The 21,799-nt window shown below is 43.3% G+C and overlaps 1 protein-coding gene across 1 annotated transcript; it reads left to right on the top strand.

Moving 5' to 3' along the window:
• Positions 1-2,919: 2,919 nt before the first annotated feature.
• On the top strand, positions 2,920-21,760 carry mdc1 (mediator of DNA damage checkpoint 1). The gene is made up of 12 exons (XM_060870704.1): positions 2,920-3,055; positions 3,507-3,660; positions 6,619-7,152; positions 7,261-7,342; positions 9,626-10,782; positions 11,160-11,219; positions 11,838-12,131; positions 13,834-16,757; positions 16,954-17,136; positions 19,011-19,136; positions 20,437-20,547; positions 20,806-21,760. The coding sequence occupies exons 2-12, from the start codon at positions 3,516-3,518 to the stop codon at positions 21,004-21,006; spliced, it is 5,817 nt and encodes a 1,938-aa protein (XP_060726687.1). The 5' UTR covers positions 2,920-3,055; positions 3,507-3,515; the 3' UTR covers positions 21,007-21,760.
• The last annotated feature ends 39 nt before the right edge of the window (positions 21,761-21,799 follow it).

The raw sequence follows: 21,799 nt of genomic DNA, 5'->3' as shown, positions 1-21,799 counted from the left end.
GAGAGAGTGTGTGTGTGTGTAAATGTGTGTGTATGTGTGTGTGTGTGTGTGAGTATGTGAGTGTGCGAGTGTGTGTGTAAATGTGTGTAGGTGTGTGTGTGTAAGTGAGTGTGTGTGTAAGTGTGAGTGTGTGTAAGTGTGTGAGTGTGTGTGTAAGTGTGAGTGTGTGTGTAAGTGTGAGTGTGTGTGTAAGTGTGAGTGTGTGTGTGTAAGTGTGTGTATGTGTGTGTGTGTGTGTGTGTGAGTGAGTGTGTGTGAGTGTCTGTGAGTGAGTGTGAGAGTCAGTGAAGGTGTTTGTGAGTATGTGAATGAGTGTGCGAGTGTGAGCAAGTGTGCGAGTGTGAGTGTGTGTAAGTGTGAGTGTGTGCGAGTGTGTAACTGTGAGTGTGTGTATGTGAGTGTGAGTGTGTATGTGAGTGTGCGAGTGAGTATGTGAGTGTGCGAGTGTGAGTAAGTGTGCGAGTGTGAATGAGTGTGTTTGTGTGTAAATGTGTGTGTAAGTGTGTGTGTGTTCCTCGTATGTGAAAACATACTTGGCAATAAAGTGTGTGTGTGAGTGTGTCTGTGTGAGTGTGTATGTGTGTGTGTCTGTGTGTGTGTAAATGTGTGTGTGTGAGTATGTGTGTGAGTATGTGAGTGTGCGAGTGAGTATGTGAGTGTGCGAGTGTGGAAACGGTATGTTTCATCAGCGACATGTTCTGAGCGCATCTGATCGGCTTGACCCCGTGTGTGTGTGTGTGTGTGTGTGTGTGTGTGTGTGAGTGTGTGTGTGTGTATGTGTCTCTGTGCGTCTGTGTGTGTGTTTGTGTGTGTGTGTGTGTGTGTCTGAGTGTGTGTGTGTGTATGTGTCTCTGTGCGTCTGTGTGTGTGTTTGTGTGTGTGTGTGTGTGTGTGTGAGTGTGTGTGTGAGAGAGTGTGTGTGTGTGTAAATGTGTGTGTATGTGAGTGTGTGTGAGTATGTGAGTGTGTGTGTAAATGTGTGTGTAATTGTGTGTGTTCCTCGTCTGTGTGAGTGTGTGTGTCTGTGTGTGTGTGAGAGGGTGTGTGTGTGTGAGTGTGTGTGTGAGTGTCTGTGTGTGTGAGTGTGTGAGTGCGTGTGTGTGTGTCTGTGTGAGTGTGTGTGTGAGTGTCTGTGTGTGTCTGTGTGTGTGAGTAAGTGTGTGTTTAAATGTGTGTGTAAGTGTGTGTGTGTCCCTCATAAAGACCTTTCTGATTCTGGTTCTGATTCTGATTTTGCAAGAATTTTGCCTCTAGGCCTTACGATTCAGCACAAAATTGGGTTTGAGTGTGTGTGTGTGAGAGAGTGTGTGTGTGTGTGTGTGTGTGAGTGTGTCTGTGTGAGTGTGTGTGAGAGAGAGTGTGTGTGAGAGAGAGTGTGTGTGAGAGTGTGTGTGTGTGAGAGAGTGTGTGTGTAAATGTGTGTGTATGTGAGTGTGTGTGTAAATGGTGTGTGTAAGTGTGTGTGTCTGTGTGTGTGAGTGTCTGTGTGTTTGTCTGTGTGTGAGAGGGTGTGTGCGTGTGTGAGTGTCTGTGTGTGTGAGTGTGAGTGTGTGTGAGTGTGTGTGTGTCTGTGTGTGAGAGTGTGTGTGTGTGAGTATGTGAGTGTGCGAGTGTGAGTATGTTTTCGATTGTGAGTAAGTGTGTGTGTGTAAATGTGTGTGTAAATGTGTGTGTAAGTGTATGTGTGTGTGTGTGAGTGTGTGTGTGTGAGAGTGTGTGTGAGAGAGTGTGTGTGTGTGTAAATGTGTGTGTATGTGTGTGTGTGAGTATGTGAGTGTGCGAGTGTGTGTGTAAATGTGTGTGTTCCTCGTCTGTGTGAGTGTGTGTGTCTGTGTGAGTGTCTGTGTGTGTGTGAGAGGGTGTGTGTGTGTGTGAGTGTCTGTGTGTGTCTGTGTGAGTGCGTGTGTCTGAGTGTCTGTGTGTGAGAGTGTGTGTGTGTGAGTATGTGAGTGTGCGAGTGTGAGTAAGTGTGTGTGTGTAAATGTGTGTGTAAGTGTGTGTGTGTCCCTCATAAAGACCTTTCTGATTCTGGTTCTGATTCTGATGTTGCAAGAATTTTGCCTCTAGGCCTTACGATTCAGCACAAAATTGGGTTTTTTTGGACTGTTGGTGGCGCTAGAGGGTTTGAGCTAGACACACCAAAGTTGCTACAGTAACTTCTAAGACTGGCCTCTACATGTGTGCCAAATTTCATAACTTTCCTACGTACGGTTCTATGGGCTGCCATTGACTTCAATGACGGAAGACGGAAGAATAATAATAATAAGAAAACTAACGATAACAATAGGTGTCTACGCCCCTTCGGGGCTTGACCCCTAATAAGATGTATAAACAGCGATATGGACAAAAGAATGACAGATTCAATGAGTTCACGTTTATAGAATGAACAGCAGCCATATTGTATTAGTTACTGTGTGAGAGCAGCCATATTGTGGTAGTAATGTACTCTAATAATAAGCTGTGGAAAATTCGATATAGTCAATAGCCTCTGTGGATCAACAAAACGGCATTAGAGGAATAGAAAGCTAATGTACGGTCTGCCGTCTGAAAATATGTCAGTATAATTATTATCTATATGAATAAGTGTAATTTATATCAATATGTATGATATAATTTTAGAGACAAAATTCTCAGAATCAGAATACAGCAAAAAGAAGACTGGGCATCTCTCTCTCTCTCTCTCTCTCTCTCTCTCTCTCTCTCTCTCTCCCCTCATTCCAACGAATGCAATGCCATATCGCTACGAAACTTGGTCGGCTTGACCACGGTATCGCTGCATATTTTTTATTATTATTATTATTATTATTATTTAGAAAGAAAAAAAAAACATTCTAACTTGGCTTGCACCATTGAAACGTGAAAACGCGGGGAAATTTTCACAAAGGGCGGCGTGCTTTTTACAACATCCAATCAAAGCGCATGACGTTTTGAGTGACATATATCAGAACCAATCATCGTTACGCAGCAACCATTACAACCAATGTGCACTCGTGTTTACTCTTAAGGCGTCACTTTCTGTTCAGGAAGTTTTTCCCCTGGCTGCTGCAACTGCTTGGTAAGGAAGAAACACGACTGTAATTTATTTAAGTACACAAATGAGCAAAGGAAATCACAGCAAACTGACAGCTCTTAAATGTACACTGTGGCGTGTTTTCACGTCTTTAACGGTTTCCTTATAAAGTCGAGATGGTCAGAGTTTAGGCTGAAGCTAAAGAGCTAGCACGTCTCGTCCTGCAGCTGCATCTTTTTAACTGCCATCTTTTTCAGTATGTTTACGATCGCACGTGCACTGAGGACGTGATCGTCACGTTTTTTTTTTTAAATAAGTTACGCTCTTAGCACCGGCATGTTGCCATGGATACCTTTTTGTTGTGGTTCCCTACTTCTCTGGCCTTCTCGGCCTGTTTAGAGATAAGTGCTGACCTCTGAGTCTTGTTTTGCAACTGCAACCTGCAGCTTTGTATAATGCAAAAAAAAATCCCTGATGAATGTTTTTACCTCATCAGCAAGTCTGCATGGACTCCACCCAGCAGATCGAGGACTCTTTCTTCGGAGAGCAGGATGACTCAGGTGATGAACATGACCTGGCAGAGGGAGAGAGTCAAAGAGAGCCACTGGCTGTACTGAAAGTTTTCAAAAACAACCACATCCCAGAAACAGGTGAGAACAGTGAGGATCACACTGACATCTCTGACACACAGACGCTCAATGGGGTTGTATGTAGAATCTGACAGTTTATCACTGCTGCTGTGTCAAGAAGCTTTTATTGTCATTTCAACCATATATAGCTGTTGCAGTACACAGTGACATGAGACAACGTTTCTCCAGGATCATGGTGCTACATAGAACATAGACAGAGCTATGAGGACTTAGTAAGTTAGTCCTAGATACATAAAGTGCAACTGTGTAACCTGGTGCAAACAGTGCAGGACAAGACGGACGAGACAGTGCAGGACAAGATTGAGTAAAGACAGAAAGACAGTGCAGGACAAGACAAAAAGACAGTGCAGGAAAAGACAAGTAAAGACAGAAATACAGTGCAGGACAAGACAAAAAGACAGGGCAGGACAAGCAGACAGACAGTGAAGGTCAAGACAAGACAAAAAGACAGAAAAAACAGTGCAGGACAAGACAAAAAGGCAGTGCAGATAAAGACAGAAATACAGTGCAGGACAAAAGAAAGAAAGACAGTGCAGGACAAGACAAAAGGACAGAAAGACAGTGCTGGACAAGACAAAAGGACAGAAAGACAAGACAAAAGGACAGAAAGACAGTGCTGGACAAGACAAAAGGACAGAAAGACAAGACAAAAGGACAGAAAGACAGTGCGGGACAAGACAAAGGGACAGAAAGACAGTGCTGGACAAGACAAAAGGACAGAAAGACAGTGCGGGACAAGACAAAAGTCCAGAAAGGCAGTGCGGGACAAGACAAAAGGACAGAAAGGCAGTGCGGGACAAGACAAAAGGACAGAAAGGCAGTGCGGGACAAGACAAAAGGACAGAAAGGCAGTGCGGGACAAGACAAAAGGACAGAAAGGCAGTGCGGGACAAGACAAAAGGACAGAAAGGCAGTGCGGGACAAGACAAAAGGACAGAAAGGCAGTGCGGGACAAGACAAAAGGACAGAAAGGCAGTGCGGGACAAGACAAAAGGACAGAAAGGCAGTGCGGGACAAGACAAAAGGACAGAAAGGCAGTGCGGGACAAGACAAAAGGACAGAAAGGCAGTGCGGGACAAGACAAAAGGACAGAAAGGCAGTGCGGGACAAGACAAAAGGACAGAAAGGCAGTGCGGGACAAGACAAAAGGACAGAAAGGCAGTGCGGGACAAGACAAAAAGACAGTGCCAACAAACAATAAAACATTACACAAAAGACAAACAGCACCGACCAGTATAAATACTGCATTTTCAATCAAATTGCGTGTGCAGAAATACTGGAATGAACACATTAGTATTATAGCAGCAGTTATATGAGGTAATGTAATGTATTGTGCAATTAACTGTGAGACAGCATGTGCAAAGAGCAAAAACTGTGTGCAAAACAGCATGTAAACAGGTTGATGGGTGTATAATGGAAGAGTGTGTATTTGGTGTAGGCATGTGCAGTTCATAAACATAAGGGGTCATGATGAATAAACATAGAATCAGAATCAGGTTTATTGGCCAAGTTTGTTGACACACACAAGGAATTTGGTTCCAGCAGTTTGTGACTCTCAAAAGTACAGACATAAATAACACAATACTATACAAACTATACAAGACAATGCAGATGATGAGATACAATATAGACAGAATGAGTATTAAATATGAATATAGAATATGACTGATCAGGTATGTACATAAAGTGTGGGAGTGCAAATAACAATATTGTGCAATATTATGCTTTTTGTACAATATACAGCAGCAGTAGTGTGTGTAATATATACAGATGATGTGATGACTGACAGCCCTGATAATGCAGAACTTATAGATATGAAGCAGTGAATATAATTATGGTGAGTTGTTGATCAGGGTGATTGCTTGGGGAAAGAAATTGTTCCTGTGTCTGGCAGTTTTAGTAAGCAAAGTTCTGTAGTGCCTGCCAGAAGGGAGGCGCTGAAAGAGTTTGTGTCCAGGGTGCGAAGGGTCAGTAGTGATTTTTCCTGCCCGGTTTCTGGTTCTTGTGTCGTATAAGTCCTGGAGAGTGGGCAGGGGGGGCGCCATTTATTTTTTGTGCTGTTCTAACCGTGCGTTGCAGTCTGTTTCTGTCCTGTTTTGTTGCTGCACCAAACCAGATGGTGATGGATGTGCACAGGACAGATTCAATGACTGCAGTGTAGAACAGCATCAACAGCTCCTGTACGCACTCAGATATAGATTATGTAAGGACTGACAACAGAGTATATGTTTATTCAGTAATAATACACACTGAGGGTGGGGAAGTCATGTGTCACATACACAATCATACACCCAACGACGTGTATTCAAAAGTTTTTTACGACTGTCCTTGATCTGAATATAGAGCCAATTAACGATAAAGAAAAAAAAGAGAGAAAATCCAGTCGTGGAGTTGGATCAAGGATTATAGTTAGAGATAGTGTTGTGGAGTCAAAGGTAGTTCCTCTTATTACTTAAAGCCACATTAAACCTTTGTGAGAAACTGGAACGTGTAAACTCCTCTGGATACTTTCCCCTGCCTTCCATAAATGTTAGATAAATGTCTCCTTCCAAAAACATCACCAGATTTATTTATTTAATTAATTTTTTAAAATTCCGGTCATCATTAGCCTCATATTAGGTGAAGCAGCCATCATACAATCTCCTGTTTATGAGATGCTCCTAGAGAAACACCACCAAATATTGGTTAAACAGTAAAAGGCACACCTTCTGACCTTCAACCATGCTGTAGTAAAAACTTTATACTTCTATTAAATTGAAACCTTACGTTTAACATGTTCCAGCATTCAGTAAGATGCTTTGTTTGCCTGTGTGTTAGTCAGCTGTGGAGCTGCTGTGGATGAGAGAAAAATTCCAAGATGGTCGACGAACATTCAGATGGACAGGACATTGTAGACAATCACTGAATTATATATTGTATAAGTTTATACGAGTTTCTCTCTCTGTCATGTATCCACAGAGGTGCCTCTCTACCAGGGAGAGAACGTTTTAGGGAGAGACCCTTCATCTTGTTCCGTGCCTCTCCAAGCTCGTTCTGTATCCAGCCGCCATGCCATCATCTCCATCTCTGTGTTTGGTCCTAATAACCGTCGTGGTCACGGTGAAGACGTAGATGCCCTGCTGTGGGACCTGGGCAGTTTAAATGGCACCAGGAAGGGACGGCTTAAACTGAGTCCACACGTACGCTACGCGCTGACTGAGGGAGACAGCGTGGTGCTCGCTGATCTGCCCTGTCAGTACGTCAGCCTGAAGAACACTGAGAAAAACACGCACACATCCGCCGGTGACAAAGCTACACGTACGTCGTCTTCTAGCAGTAGTGCCGAAGGAGGGGATGTGAACAGAGTGGACAACGGCAGGAAGAAGACTGTTCTTCCTCCTGTGCCAGTTTGGAGCGATGAAGCGAAAAGAAGCGAGCCGACCCTGGTGCCTGAGTCAGACTCGGACTCTGATGGAGAGAAGCATGGAAGAAGAGAGAGGAGGAGAATTGTGGGTAGGTGATGAGATTAGTAAACATGCATGCTGTATTGTAATCATACATGCACTCATAGCACTTTTAACTCTCTCTCTTTCTGTTTTCGCTATCCCTTTTTCATTCCAGCCTCGGACTCGGCATCTTCAGACATTTCCAGCCCGACATGTTCGGCATTTCTGACCCCTGCAAACAAAATCATTCCAGAGAGGTAACCAGCGGATCAGACACTACATTTGCTGCATCAGACAGTAGATCAGATCAGACACTACATTTGCTGCGTCAGACACTAGATCAGATCAGATACTACATTTGCTGCGTCAGACACTAGATCAGATCAGACACTACATTTGCTGCGTCAGACACTAGAACAGATCAGACACTACATTTGCTGAGTCAGACACTAGATCAGATCACACACTGTATTTGCTGCGTCAGACAGTAAATCAGATCAGACACTACATTTGCTGCATCAGACACTACATTTGCTGCGTCAGACACTAGATCAGATCAGACACTACATTTGCTGCGTCAGACACTAGATCAGATCAGATACTACATTTGCTGCGTCAGACACTAGATCAGATCAGACACTACATTTGCTGCGTCAGACACTAGAACAGATCAGACACTACATTTGCTGAGTCAGACACTAGATCAGATCACACACTGTATTTGCTGCGTCAGACAGTAAATCAGATCAGACACTACATTTGCTGCGTCAGACACTAGATCAGATCAGACACTACATTTGCTGCATCAGACACTACATTTGCTGCGTCACACACTATATCAGATCAGACACTACATTTGCTGCATCAGACACTACATTTGCTGCGTCAGACACTAGATCAGATCAGACACTACATTTGCTATGTCAGACACTAGATCAGATCAGACACTACATTTGCTATGTCAGACACTAGATCAGATCAGACACTACATTTGCTATGTCAGACACTAGATCAGATCAGACACTACATTTGCTATGTCAGACACTAGATCAGATCAGACACTACATTTGCTATGTCAGACACTAGATCAGATCAGACACTACATTTGCTATGTCAGACACTAGATCAGATCAGACACTACATTTGCTGCGTCAGACACTAGATCAGATCAGACACTACATTTGCTATGTCAGACACTAGATCAGATCAGACACTACATTTGCTGCGTCAGACACTAGATCAGATCAGACACTACATTTGCTGCGTCAGACACTAGATCAGATCAGACACTACATTTGCTATGTCAGACACTAGATCAGATCAGACACTACATTTGCTGCGTCAGACACTAGATCAGATCAGACACTGTATTTGCTGCGTCAGACACTAGATCAGATCAGACACTACATTTGCTATGTCAGACACTAGATCAGATCAGACACTGTATTTGCTGCATCAGACACTAGATCAGATCAGACACTGTATTTGCTGCATCAGACACTAGATCAGATCAGACACTGTATTTGCTGCATCAGACACTAGATCAGATCAGACACTGTATTTGCTGCATCAGACACTAGATCAGATCAGACACTGTATTTGCTGCATCAGACACTAGATCAGATCAGACACTGTATTTGCTGCATCAGACACTAGATCAGATCAGACACTGTATTTGCTGCATCAGACACTAGATCAGATCAGACACTGTATTTGCTATGTCACACTGTGTGCCCTTATCCACATAAGTACTTTTCACACTTGAGATCTGGGTGATTGGAAACTCCAGTAAACAGAATCCAGGGTTATCTTGTTTTAGGTTTCACACTGTTCATACTTTACCCGGGGTTAACGATTAACCCTGGCGCTTCAGAATCTGATGTTTCACACTTACATTCCTAAACCCTGACTTAATAAATAAATTAAAAATAAATAAATAAATATATATAGTCACAACTGCTTTAAATAATGGCACATCAGTGAGAATAAAAGGCTTGATACTTGGCCCATATTTAAGAACTGGGTCTAAAATTCCGACAGAAATGACAGGTCTGTTGTTCTGCACCTGAGCACATACTCTTTTACAGCTTTTCATCTTTTTTAGCCTATTTATGTTTGTATTAGAGTTGACCAGCTGTTCGTTGGTATTCAACTTCTGATCCTAAAATATAATAAGAGAAGAATATTCCTTAATTCTTAAAATGATTCTTTTTTTTTACTGTTTCATCCAGTTTGTCCTAAACAGACCTTTCTAACATAACTGTTAAATAAAACCCTCTTCTCTTCAATTCGCTTGTTTTCCTTCTGACTTTGAGGTTATTTTTTTTTTTTTCATTTTTCCCCTCAAACGCTGCTGTACTTGTTTATACAGCACACAGGGTTTCTGTGACCTCTACCCGGGGTTTGAAGCGGGGTTAATGACGATAACCGTAATGAGATCATACTGTATGGACACTGAGTGTTGCTGCAGAGATGAACTGCAACAAGCAAATTTTCTCTCTCACTCTTTTTTTTTTTTTTTTTTTTTTTCTTTTCCGCAGTGAGGATGAGAGTTCTATTACTCCATCCTCAGCATTGACGGGTAGATGTCAGAAGACAGGGAATGATACTGAATTCTCTTCAGATTCCTCTAAACCTGGTCCACTGCGCTTTAACATGGACAGCGATACAGATGTTGAGGATGATGACATGGAAATGACGAAGGCTAAGCCAGCGATCGAGGCTGCTGTCACGGCGGAAGCGGCCGCTGTAAATCCTGCTGATCTGCACGTGGACAGTGACACTGATGTAGAGGAGGAAGACACGGAGAAGGTCAAGAGTGATTCAGAAGCTTTAGGAAGAGAACCTGCAAAACAGGACCTGGTAGATCCAGCTGCTCTGACCATGGACAGTGATACAGATGTTGAGGATGATGACATGGAAATGACGAAGGCTAAGCCAGCGATCGAGGCTGCTGTCACGGCGGAAGCGGCCGCTGTAAATCCTGCTGATCTGCACGTGGACAGTGACACTGATGTAGAGGAGGAAGACACGGAGAAGGTCAAGAGTGATTCAGAAGCTTTAGGAAGAGAACCTGCAAAACAGGACCTGGTAGATCCAGCTGCTCTGACCATGGACAGCGATACAGATGTGGCGGAGAACAAGACTGATATTGCTACAATTTCTGGACCTGCAGCTGCCCTAGAAGAGAAGAAAGAAGCGTTGAGTTCTGATCAGTTCCACTTGGAGAGTGATACCGATGATGAGGATGTTCCTCATATCCAAGACTCCAGACCTCCAAACTGCCATGTAGCCGAATTCAACATGAACAGCGATACCGATGTGGAGGAAGACGAGGAGACGACAAAAGTGACTGACGGCAAGCATCTGGTGAAACAAGACAACGATTTTCCAGATGCCAGAATGTCACGTCACGAGTCAGACAGCGATACGGATGTGGAGGATGATGGCACTAAGATCAGAACACCCACTGTAGCCAAAGAGACAGGAACCTCTCAGACTGCCGGTGAACGCAACACAGACACACAGCATAGCAGTTCTGTTCGACTTCAGTCTCCTGCTGAAACTCTGCCAGATGAGTTCAGGCTAAACAGCGACACGGACATGGAGGAGGATGAAGATGAGATGGAGGAGAAAGCGCAGAAGTGTGCAGAAGGATCATTACAGACTGTCCAGTCGTCTACACCAAGAGGAGCAGGTGGGTTTATTTTATTCCTATTCAAAATCTTTTTGAATGTGCTTTTTTTTTCTATAGCAACAAAGATTTAACTTCTTCACAAGTGTCATAATTTTTAGGCTTTATAATAACAGACTTTAGTTTAGTTCTTGTTATTACCTACATGAAATAAAAGCATGTCTTTTAGAATTAGACTTTAGTTATGTGGCACATCTACCATAGCGCCTGTAAAATGAGCTGTTGCTATAGAAACACAAACATATTAGAAGGAGCAAATTCTTAACGACTTATTTACAGAGAAACTTAATCACCGGTTTCTAAGCCGTTGCATTTGTAAAATTCAACATACGTTGTGGTTTTAACTGTGTAGCGTGTTTGTGTGTGTGTGTCTGTTATAGGCTTGTCTGAAGAGGAGAAGGAAACACAAGCATCCCTTAGTCCATCCCAACTGTTCAAACGTAAGTCGTTTACATTCAACTCAGTCGAGTGTGTGCCCGCCAGTGCGTGTGTGTGTGCCCGCCAGTGCGTGTGTGTGTGCCCGCCAGTGCGTGTGTGTGTGCCCGCCAGTGTGTGTGTGTGTGCCCGCCTGTGCGCGGGTGTGCCCGCCTGTGTGCCTGCCTGTGCGCGTGTGCCCGCCTGTGTGCGCGCGTGTGCCCGCCTGTGTGCGCGCGTGTGCCCGCCTGTGTGCGCGCGTGTGCCCGCCTGTGCGCGTGTGTGTGCCCGCCTGTGCGCGTGTGTGTGCCCGCCTGTGCGCGTGTGTGTGCCCGCCTGTGCGCGTGTGTGTGCCCGCCTGTGAGCGTGTGTGTGTCCGTGTATGCGCGTGTGTGCCCGTGTATGCGCCCGTTTGTGTGTCATTCTTTTATTTTTCTCCTGAGATCACACAATGCACACATAGTAATTAAACCTGCCGTGATCACATACAGGTGAGAATCCTCATGTTTAAACCCGTCTCCTCTCTGCCCACAGCTGACACATGACCTCGTCTCCTCTGCTTTTTTTACACCACTGTTTTTACTGAATAGTTAGATCCTGGGCACTCTGTTTTTCAGTCTCTTTGTTCTCTGTCACTCATTCAGGGCCGGGTCTCCCCTTTCTCCTCCACCCTTCTGTCTCTCCTGGAGGTGTCAGTCACACAGATGATGACTTTGCTGTGGCAGAAACTCAGTCCTTCGTGTGTGATGCCGCTCAATCTGATGGTACACTAGACGAGACACCACAGTCGCTGGATGTCCCTGAACCTCAGCGCTCAGACGGAGCCTCATCTTTCCAGCTGGACCTTTCAGATAGCAGCCATCAACCACAAGAGGCTGAAGAACTTGACCGGGAACCTGAAGAGGAGGACTGGCAACTACAGTCCACTCAGTTATACGGTAACTAACACCATCACGCCATTCGTCTGCTATGGAAAACTCTTCCGGCTTTTACTAAATTCTTTTCACATTCATTTGTTTAACCACTCTATAAAACTCTCGCATTTCACACGAATGTGAATCTTCCCATGTACCATATAGGTCTAATCTTATCATGGATGTTGATATGAATTTGTTTAGCACATGCAGTTTCTCTCTGCTTGTGCTCTTTTTTACTCTGATGATGATTGGCATTTTAAAGCTGCATCCAGGAGTGTAGTATTTCATTAACAGCTACTGGTTTCATCAACATAAGCTGCCAAAAGAGCTTTCATTACTCTTTTGCTTCCATTTCAGTATTAGCATTCTGTACTAGAAGTATTTAATGCCTTTGAAACACCGGTAAACAGAATCCTGGGTTATTTTGTTTAGGTTATTTAGGTTTCACACTGCTCATACTTTACCCTGGATTAATGATTCATTCTGGCTCTATCTACATTCCTAAACTGAATACAGCATGAGAGTGCTTTAAAAAAAACGGCTTGTTTCATGCTTTGTCTCAGTGAGAAAAACCGGTGGTCAGTCTTTAAGAACTGGGTCTTAAATTAAAATGAAAGTCAAAAAGAAATGACAGGGCGGCTGTTCTGCACCCGAGAAAGTATTGCTATCTTTCACAGCTTTCTAATCACTTCTAAATGACCAGTGTGAAACGTTCCTCTGCTCTGGGTTAAGAAAAGGTGTAGTTAAGAACCTGAGGTTAAAGGTGGGGTCTCCGATGTTTGAGAATGCTTCAGAAAACTGAGTCGGGACGACAAACAAACCAAAAATCGAAACAAACGTGTAGCCAATGAGCAGAAAGGGTCTTGTCAATATGCGGCGGAGAGAGTGTTCAGTGCGCATGTGTGACATTAGCAGAAAGCGGTTTTAACATTGACATGGAGGATAAAAACAAAGAAAGAAAGTGAAGAAAGGCTTACGATAAGGCAAGAAGTAGGACCCGTGTTAATATAGGATCAGCTTTCCAGCGCTGGAGAGAACTGAAGGAGCAGGAAGTTTAGAGTTACAGATTAGAGTTTCCCGAGTCAATAACTCCTGAGCTAAACGCTGTTACTACACAAATAACACCTCTTTTCTATTGTAGTAATGTAGAGACGCAGCTACAACCGCGTTTTGCTAGTAACAGCGTTTAGCTCAGGAGTTATTGACTCAGGAAACTCAAATCTGTGAATATGCGCCAACTTCCTGCTCCTTCAGTTCTCTCCAGCGCTGGAAAGCTGATCCTATATTAACACGGTCCTACTTCTTGCCTTATCGTAAGCCTTTCTTCACTTTCTTTCTTTGTTTTTATCCTCCATGTCAATGTTAAAACCACTTTCTGCTAATGTCACACATGCGCACTGAACACTCTCTCCGCCCATATTGACAAGACACGCCCCTTTCTGCTCATTGGCTACACGTTTGTTTTGTTTGTCGTCCCGACCCTAAAGCATTTTAAAGCATTTCTCAAACATCGGAGACCCCACCTTCAAGAACTTGGGGTTAAGTGCAGTGTGAAAAGCTGTGATGCATTTTCTTAATATTTTTTCCAACCTAAATTACAAAAGGAGGATTCACTATAACAGTGGAAAGTAACACAATAGAGTTTGTTTTCACTTTTATTGCTATTTGAAGTAATTTTCTCCTTGATGACAACTGTGCTGTTTTTCTCATCCGTGTATTATAGCAATGAAAAATTCAGAAGGCAGTACTAAAGCTGGGCAAACACAGCTGGATCTGGATGCCACGCAGGCCTACATTGAGTCTTTAAGCCAAGAAGAGGAGGGAGACGAAGGAAAAGATGAAGAAGAGGATGAGACGCCGCTCCTCGCTGCACCGTGTCACTCCAGCATCCACACTGCTGAGACACAGCTCATCAAACATGGAGCCCAGAAAGAAGATTTCACTGGTCTTGAATCTAATGAGGAGGTTGGTGCTAGTGAACCAGAAAGAAAGGAAGAAGAGATCCAAGCGGATTCACATCTCTCTACCGCAGACACGCTGCTGATCATCAGGAGCCCGAGGCAGGAGGAGAAGACGCAACCCTACACTTTCCTCACTGAGAAATTTCAGAATGAACGCGAGGAGACGGAGAGCAAGGATCAAGAGGTACAAGAGAGAGACGAGGGACAGAATGAAATGGACAAAAGAAATGAAAGAACGGAGAATGGAGACACTAGAAACCAGGTAGAAGATGTGAAGAAGGAAAGAGATGAGAATAAAAGAGGAGAAAATGATAATGAAGTAGATGAAGCACGGACGCAGCCTGCTGAGGATGATACCATTATTGAAACACTGCCCATGTGCGAGGAAGAGGAAGAAGGAGGACATGAAGAGTATGAGGATGATCCCAGCTCTAGCAGAGGAACATGGTCTGTTCAGGTTGAGTCAACACAGCGCATTGAGACTGAGCATCACACTCACGCTGCTATCCCCATTGCCGAAACACTGCCTATGTGTGAGGAAGAAGAGGGACAGGAGGAAGAGGAGATCGAACTTAAGAATAGTACAAGACCTGGTAGAAGGAGACCAACGGAGGAGGCACCGAAACAGTCTGTTGAGTCTGATAAAGTTACCAGTGCGACCGTTTCTGAGACGCTGCCGATGTGTGAGGTAGAAGAAGGACGGGAGGAAGAGGAGAACGAACTTAAGAATAGTAGAAGACCTGGTAGGAGGAGAAAAAAGCAGGAGGCACCGAAACAGTCTGCTGAGTCTGATAAAGTTACCAGTGCGACCGTTTCTGAGACGCTGCCGATGTGTGAGGAGGATAACGAGGGAGAAGAGGAAGAGCAACCGAGTAAAGTCTTGTCTACCAGGAGATCTAGCATGAGGAGACAAAATCCTAAGGCAAGTCACAGAAGGCCCATAGAGGTTCATGTCAGCATTCCCGAAACCTTACCGATGTGTGAGGAAGAAGAAGGACAGGAGGAAAAGCCACAAAGTGAAGTCAAGTCTGTTAGAAAATCCCACAGAGGAAGGCAGACTTCTAAATCCGAGGCCACACAATCTCTGGAGGCCGACTCTACTGCTGAAGCTATGAAACCACAAGGCGAGGAGGAAGAGCAAAATAGTAGAAGGAGCCTGAGAGTAAAAGAACGAGGAAGAGCAGCATCTGTAAAGGGTAAAGGCAGAGGAAGAGATGCTGCAGGGAAAGACAGGGGAGGAAAGAGAGGGAAAGTAGAGAAAGATGAAGAGAGTGAAGAAGACGTAGATAATGGGAACAAAGGAGGAGGTCGAAAGAAGCTGAAGCAGAACTCCAAAGATGACGACAAGACCAGACTCGGTTTAGCGGAAACGGAAAATGAAGAAATGGAACGGTTAAAAAAGCAAGAGGAGGAAGAAGAAATTAAGAGACTACAGAAGGAGAGGGAGGAGAGAGAGGAACATGAAAAGAAGGAGCGAGAAAATAAGGACAGATTGGAGAGAGAGAGAATAGACAGAGAAAAGAAGGAACAAGAACAGAAAGAACAGTTTGAAAGGGAGATGAAAGAAAAAGAGGAAAAAGAAAGGTCTGCAAGGAAACAGCAGCTGGAAAAAGAAAGGAGAGAACAAGAAGAAAAAGACAGGTTAGAACAAGAGAGGAAGGAAAGAGAAAATAAGGAAAAGGAAGAAAATGAGAAACTTGAAAAGGAGACAAGGGAAAGACAAGAACTTGAGGACAAAATTGAACGTGAAAGGAAAGAACAAGAAGAAAAAGATGCACTAGCAAGAGAAAAAAGGGAGAGAGAAGAGAAAGAAATGAAGGAAGAGGAGGAAAATCAAGGGAGAAAAATGAAACCGAAGGAGAAACCGAGTAAAGACAATACTGAGGGTGAGGAAAAAGACAAGAGACAAGCACCTGGAAGACGGAAAGCAGAACTTAAAGGGAAAAAAAGCAGGAAAGAGGAGGATCAAGAATTAGAAGAAGGAACTAAAGAAAGACTGGAGAGCGAACAAGAACCAAGTGAACAACAAAAACAAGAATGTGAAGAAAGCAGCAGTAAAATGCAAGAGGACGAACAAGCTGGGAGCGACTCCAAACCCAGGCGAGGCCGACGCACTGCCAGGAAATCTCTCGCTCCACCTGCTGGCATGGAGGACGAAGGTGGTCCAGCTAAAAGAACTCGCTCGCGCTCCAACTCCTCCAACTCTGTGTGTTCGGAGCAGTCCTCTCAGGATAGCATGTGCGAAGGAAGAAGAAGTGGGAGAAGAAAAACTAGCACAGTGCCCTCTAGTGAGAAGAAGGACACAAAGCAAGCTGTTCACTCTCACTCTAACTTCAGGAGCTCGGACAGATCCAGCATCAGTGTGGCCCCTCAGGGCCGAGGCAGGGCAGCGAAGAGGAAGAGTGGGAAACCTGAAGAACAGGAGGAACATATGGAGGAGGAGGAGAGAAAACAGTCAGCAGCTGTGGGGAGAGGAAGAGGTGGGAAACGTTCTGGTGCAAATGACATTAAAGTAGAGGCAGCTTGTGAGGCAGAGAAAGAGGAGGAGTCTCTACCTGCTGAGGACAGGGTTACGAGCCAAAGCAGCAGCAGGGGGCGGAAAAGAGGCGCCGATGTTTCTACAGCAGAAGCTCCTCCGCCGACCCCAAAAACCCCTCGCCGCTCTTTAACTGTGCCGACGCACAAGGTAGAAGAACATGCATCATATCTTTATTCTCATTTCACTAAACAAGACATAGTAAAAAGTTTGCCAACATTTCAGTCCATGCTTTTACTGTACTATTCTAACTATTCAAGATTATAAATGAGCAAAACATCATATAAGAAATGACACAATAGTAGGACTCTCACTTGAGTAACAATTCTGTCACACTTCCTGTCAGGTTCTGTTTACAGGAGTAGTGGATGAGGACGGGAAGAAGGTGCTGGTGCGTCTAGGAGGAGGGCTGGCAAAAGGTGTGGCTGATATGACTCACCTAGTGACTGACAAAGTCCGTCGTACCGTGAAGTTCCTGTGCGCTGTAGCCCGAGGCGTCCCCATCGTTACCCCTGACTGGCTAAGTAAGGTGAGGAGTTTAAGCTTTAAAGTTTGCACTTAAGCTCATGATTAAGAGCAATGCATTCAAATTATTTTGTACTCAGAACTCGTGATTGATTATTAAATTTTATTAATAAAAACTGAAGCAGAGAAACAGGGTTGCGCTTTTTTGTTCTGATTTTCTGCGCTTTGGAAAGATGTTCAGACTCATAGCAGCAGAACAAGTCTCGACGAAAGGCTTCGAACGTGCGAGCAGGAATAAATATATGGAGATAAAAAACATCCGTTCCACTGCATCTCACTCTCACCCATAATCACCAGATCACTTAGCTTCTGATTGGCATGAAGCGTTTTTCACTCGACACGCCCACTTTCATTACAGATGGTTACTTCGCTGAGAAATTCTTCGCTAGCTCACAGTGAAACACACAGCTGTTTTGTTGTAGTGTGCCACTGCTGGTGTGAGCACAGCTCAGCACAATGCTTTGTTTCAAACTGCTATTTCATAATGCTCACAAACACCCACCGTGTTCCAGTGTTGCTTACGTTCTTCCCACCCAGAGATCAGGAGCCCTTTTATGTAGGACTACCAACTCTGGAGGACTGTGACATCATCACTCGTGATCTTCTGAGGAACATATGAGATCATCTCTTGTGGCATTTGGGAGTCCCAAGTTTAGAAATCAGAAATCATCTGTTTTTTGTAGATAAGTTCGTATGAACATGTCTGTGTATTGTAAATAGGAATAACCTCCTGCTTCATCTATACAGCAGACTATTCAAACTATTAATAGAGCACTTTTAACACAAGTGAAGTTGTTTTATAATAAGAAATATTGGATCCAAAAACAACATTAATAACAGTAGACATTAATGATACAGTAAACATAAATTAATGACATTTAATTTATTCTTAAGACTAGCTTTCAGATTTCTCTGTGTTGAAGAGCCCTGGGCTCGTATTCATAAAGATTCTAAGAATGATCTCGAAAAGCTTCTAACTTAGCTTAAATATTTCTAACTACTGTAGGAATCTTAGCTTAAGAGTGATTCAGGATCGATCTCAGAGCGATTCTGAGCAAGGACAATACAAAAATGTTTATCTTAGAGAGGAGGCAGCGCTGACCACGTTACTAGGTATGACAAAGTCTTTTGCAGACTTCTTGTGATTGGTTGTCCAATAAAAAAGGAGCGCTTTTAAAATATGGTCTATTATTAGCCTTCACTTGTCTCTATGTTAAGATATTTAAGGCTATATCGTGTAGGGATTGTGTTCGTGACCAATCATATTAGAGATATATATATATATATATATATAATTTCTGCGCTGTGTCTGAGATGTTCTCTCTCATATGATTGATCACAAAATAATCCATACACAATCTACTCTGTAGCACTTATGAACTCACTATTATGATTCAATATTGTATACAATAAACCTTTTGGCCATTTTCTCCTCTGTTAAAGTAACTCTTAAGCCTCTTAAATGCTCTTCTAGCTACTCCCAAGTCTTTTTGACCTTAAGAGCCCTTTTAAGGGTTACGATGCTTTATGAACAGCTTTTATAATTATTAGGATCTTCTCTTTAATTTTAAGGGGAAACGGCCACATTTCCTAAGAACTTTTTTTAGAATTTTTTTTCACTAGGAGCAACTCTACGTCCCCTGATGTTTAGAGGCAGCTACAGGAAATGCTCAGTTTTTCTCACTTAGATTTACAGCATGAAAGAGGAATCAATAAAAGAAGCTTGACTACTGTATAACTAATAGCTAAATGAGCTGAAATTAAATCGCACAGATCCACCACTGCATTGGTTTTAACAGGTTTCTAAACAGCTTCTCTCTCTCTCTCTCGTTCTCTCTCTCCCCCTCCCTCCCTCCCTCCGTCCCTGACCCGTTATAGTCTGGTAAAGCAGGAAGCTTTCTCTCTCCTAATGGATTCTTAGTAAAAGATGCAGAGCAAGAGAAGAAATTTAACTTCAGTCTGCAGGATGCACTGGGAGTAGCCAGCTCTCAGCCCTTATTACAGGTACTTTTCTCTCTTATCTCATCCTCAACCTTCAGGCATGAATAAGTTTTATGAAACATTTGCACCATGAACTCAGAACCCACTATCATGGCAGTTTGTGTTGTGCTGAAACAAGTGAATCAGATTTTTACTTAGTGCAAGTGTATATTTACTGACCACTTTATTCCAATTTGTAGCTGTTCATTTGCTCCGGTTACTGGTATTTTTATATATTGATTCCAACCATTTATAACCAGCCATGACCTTAATACCGTGCCACTCAACAGCTCTGACCTGTCAAGGCATCTACTCCACAAGACCTCTGAAGGTATCTGGCACTAAGACTTTAGCAGAAGATCCTTTAAATCCTGTAAGCTGTGATGTGGCGCTTCCCTGGATCAGACTTGTTTGTCCAGCACATCCCACAGATACTCGATCAGATCGAGATTTTGAGGCCAAGTCAGAACCTTGAAATCTTTGTCACGTTTTTCAAATCATTCCTGAGCAATCATTGCAGGGAGCATTATCCTGGTGAAAGAGGCAGCTGTCATTAGGGAATACTGTTACCATTAAGTGGAGTACTTGGTATGCAACAATGTTTAGATACAGTAGGTGGTACATGTTAAAGTTACATCCACATGAATTCCAAAACCCAAGCTTCCCAAGTAAAACATTGCCTATAGCATATCATTGCCTTTGCCAACTTCCTTTCTGATGCTCTATTCTGATGCTCATATGCAGATTATAAGTGTTTTTGGGCAGTGGACAGAAGCCAGCGTAGGCACTCTGACCCATTTGTGGCTTTGCAGCCCCATTCTGTGATGCACTTTGTGTTCTGAATCTTTCTGGCATAACCAGCATTCACTTTTTCAATAATTTGGGATACAGTAGCCCTTTTGTAGGATCGGAAAAGACAGGCTAGCCTTCATTTTCCACTTGCATCTGAAAGCCTTGAGAGATCTTGAATCTTTCACTGGTTATCCCCTTTAGATATCTTTTGTAGGTACTAACCACCGCATAGATGGAAAACCCCAAAAGACCTTCTGTTATTGAGATGCTCTGACTCACTCGTCTAGCCATCACTATTTGGCCTCAGTCCTAGTTGCTGAGAAACTGATGCTTGCCTGTTTATTCAGGCTTCCTACACATCAATTTTGAGACCTGACTGTTCACTTACTGTATGAAATATTCCAGCCCTTGAAAGGTTCATCTGTAATGAGAGAACCAATGTTTCTCACTTCACCTGTCAGTGGTTTTAATGTTATACCTGATGGTGGATGGAACTTGCTATGATACTGTAATGTACATATTTTCCAAACAGGGCTATGAAGTACATGTAACACCCTCTGTGAAGCCTGAACCAGCTCAGATGAAAGAAATCATTACCTGCTGTGGGGCACGTTTCCTTCCTAAAATGCCCTCTGCTCATAAGGTAACAGCACACACATGCATTTACTAACCCTGTACACACTCTTAGCTATTTATAATTTATAATTTTAGCCTCACTTTGGCTTATCATTTGGGTAAAGCCTGGTTTATACTTTTTAACTTCTCCCTAATACTGGTTGTAATTGTGAATTCCTTTGGAGAGCCATATTTCTCTAATCATGCTTCTCTGACCCTCTCAGTCGGTTTCTGGATTGTTTTTCCATGTGTTATTGAACCAGATGCCTCTCTCTGTCTATGCCAGGCTCAGACAGTGGTGGTGGTGTCATGTGAAGAGGACAGAGCTCTGTGTGAAAGAGCTCAGAGTTTGTCTTTTCCTGTGGTTAGTGCTGAGTTCCTACTGACTGGCATTCTACAGCAAAAAGTGGACTTGCAAACACACAGACTTTCCGCAACACCCGCTGCTGCAGCACCCAAAACTAACGCCCGCACACGTGGGAAGTAGTCCAGTCCACTTCTGTGAGGAATAACGTGCAACTAGATTTCTTCAGAGTGCTTCAGGTCATTATTAAAAGCTGCTATTAACCGAGATGTCGAACAATCTTTCATACATCTGTCAAGAACTGTCAAGTATCAAGCTACACTCTTAGACAAAGCTAGTATTTAACTGTACCTTTCCTTGTTGTTGGGTTGACAACTTTGAGGGTACACCTTTTGTTCAACTGATATGCATCTTTTACCTGCAAATGTGGAAAAATGTACCTTTTTAAATATGAGTTAATTACATAAATGACTGTATTTAATTTTTAGGATGAAGCTTTAAAGATACATACAGTACATTATATACATCCCAGGTGGGCACACTGATGTTGGACAACGTCAGCCATTTTATCAGGCTAAGTTGGGTGCCAGGGCTGATGGCCACCGTTAAAGACCTCTTGCCGATGTCTTGGTAGTTTTGGCTGGCGTGTTGTATCATGGTTGTGTGTCACTTTTAAATCCATGTTATGAAATGTATGCCTTTGTTAACACTGGGGGAATATCAGCCGGGTTCGTCTGAAAACTGATCCGTTAATCAACGTTGCCAATGTTAGACGAGATTGGCCATAACCCAAATAAACTCTGGGCCCGACATACGTTTTTTATCACCCTTTTTCCAATGAAGAGAGACATTACAAAGATTATGAAAGATTTTACACTTGAAGGCACCACCCCAGGCTGCAGCATCCCATGTGAATAAACCTTTTGTCAACTATGAACATGTTTTGTGTGAAATTTCTTTTTTTTTTTTTTTACAA

The sequence above is a fragment of the Tachysurus vachellii genome, chromosome 5 (assembly GCF_030014155.1).
Source record: "Tachysurus vachellii isolate PV-2020 chromosome 5, HZAU_Pvac_v1, whole genome shotgun sequence".
Taxonomy (NCBI): domain Eukaryota; kingdom Metazoa; phylum Chordata; class Actinopteri; order Siluriformes; family Bagridae; genus Tachysurus; species Tachysurus vachellii.
Note: the sequence above shows the minus strand (reverse complement) of the source record. Positions and strands in the feature narration are given on the sequence as shown.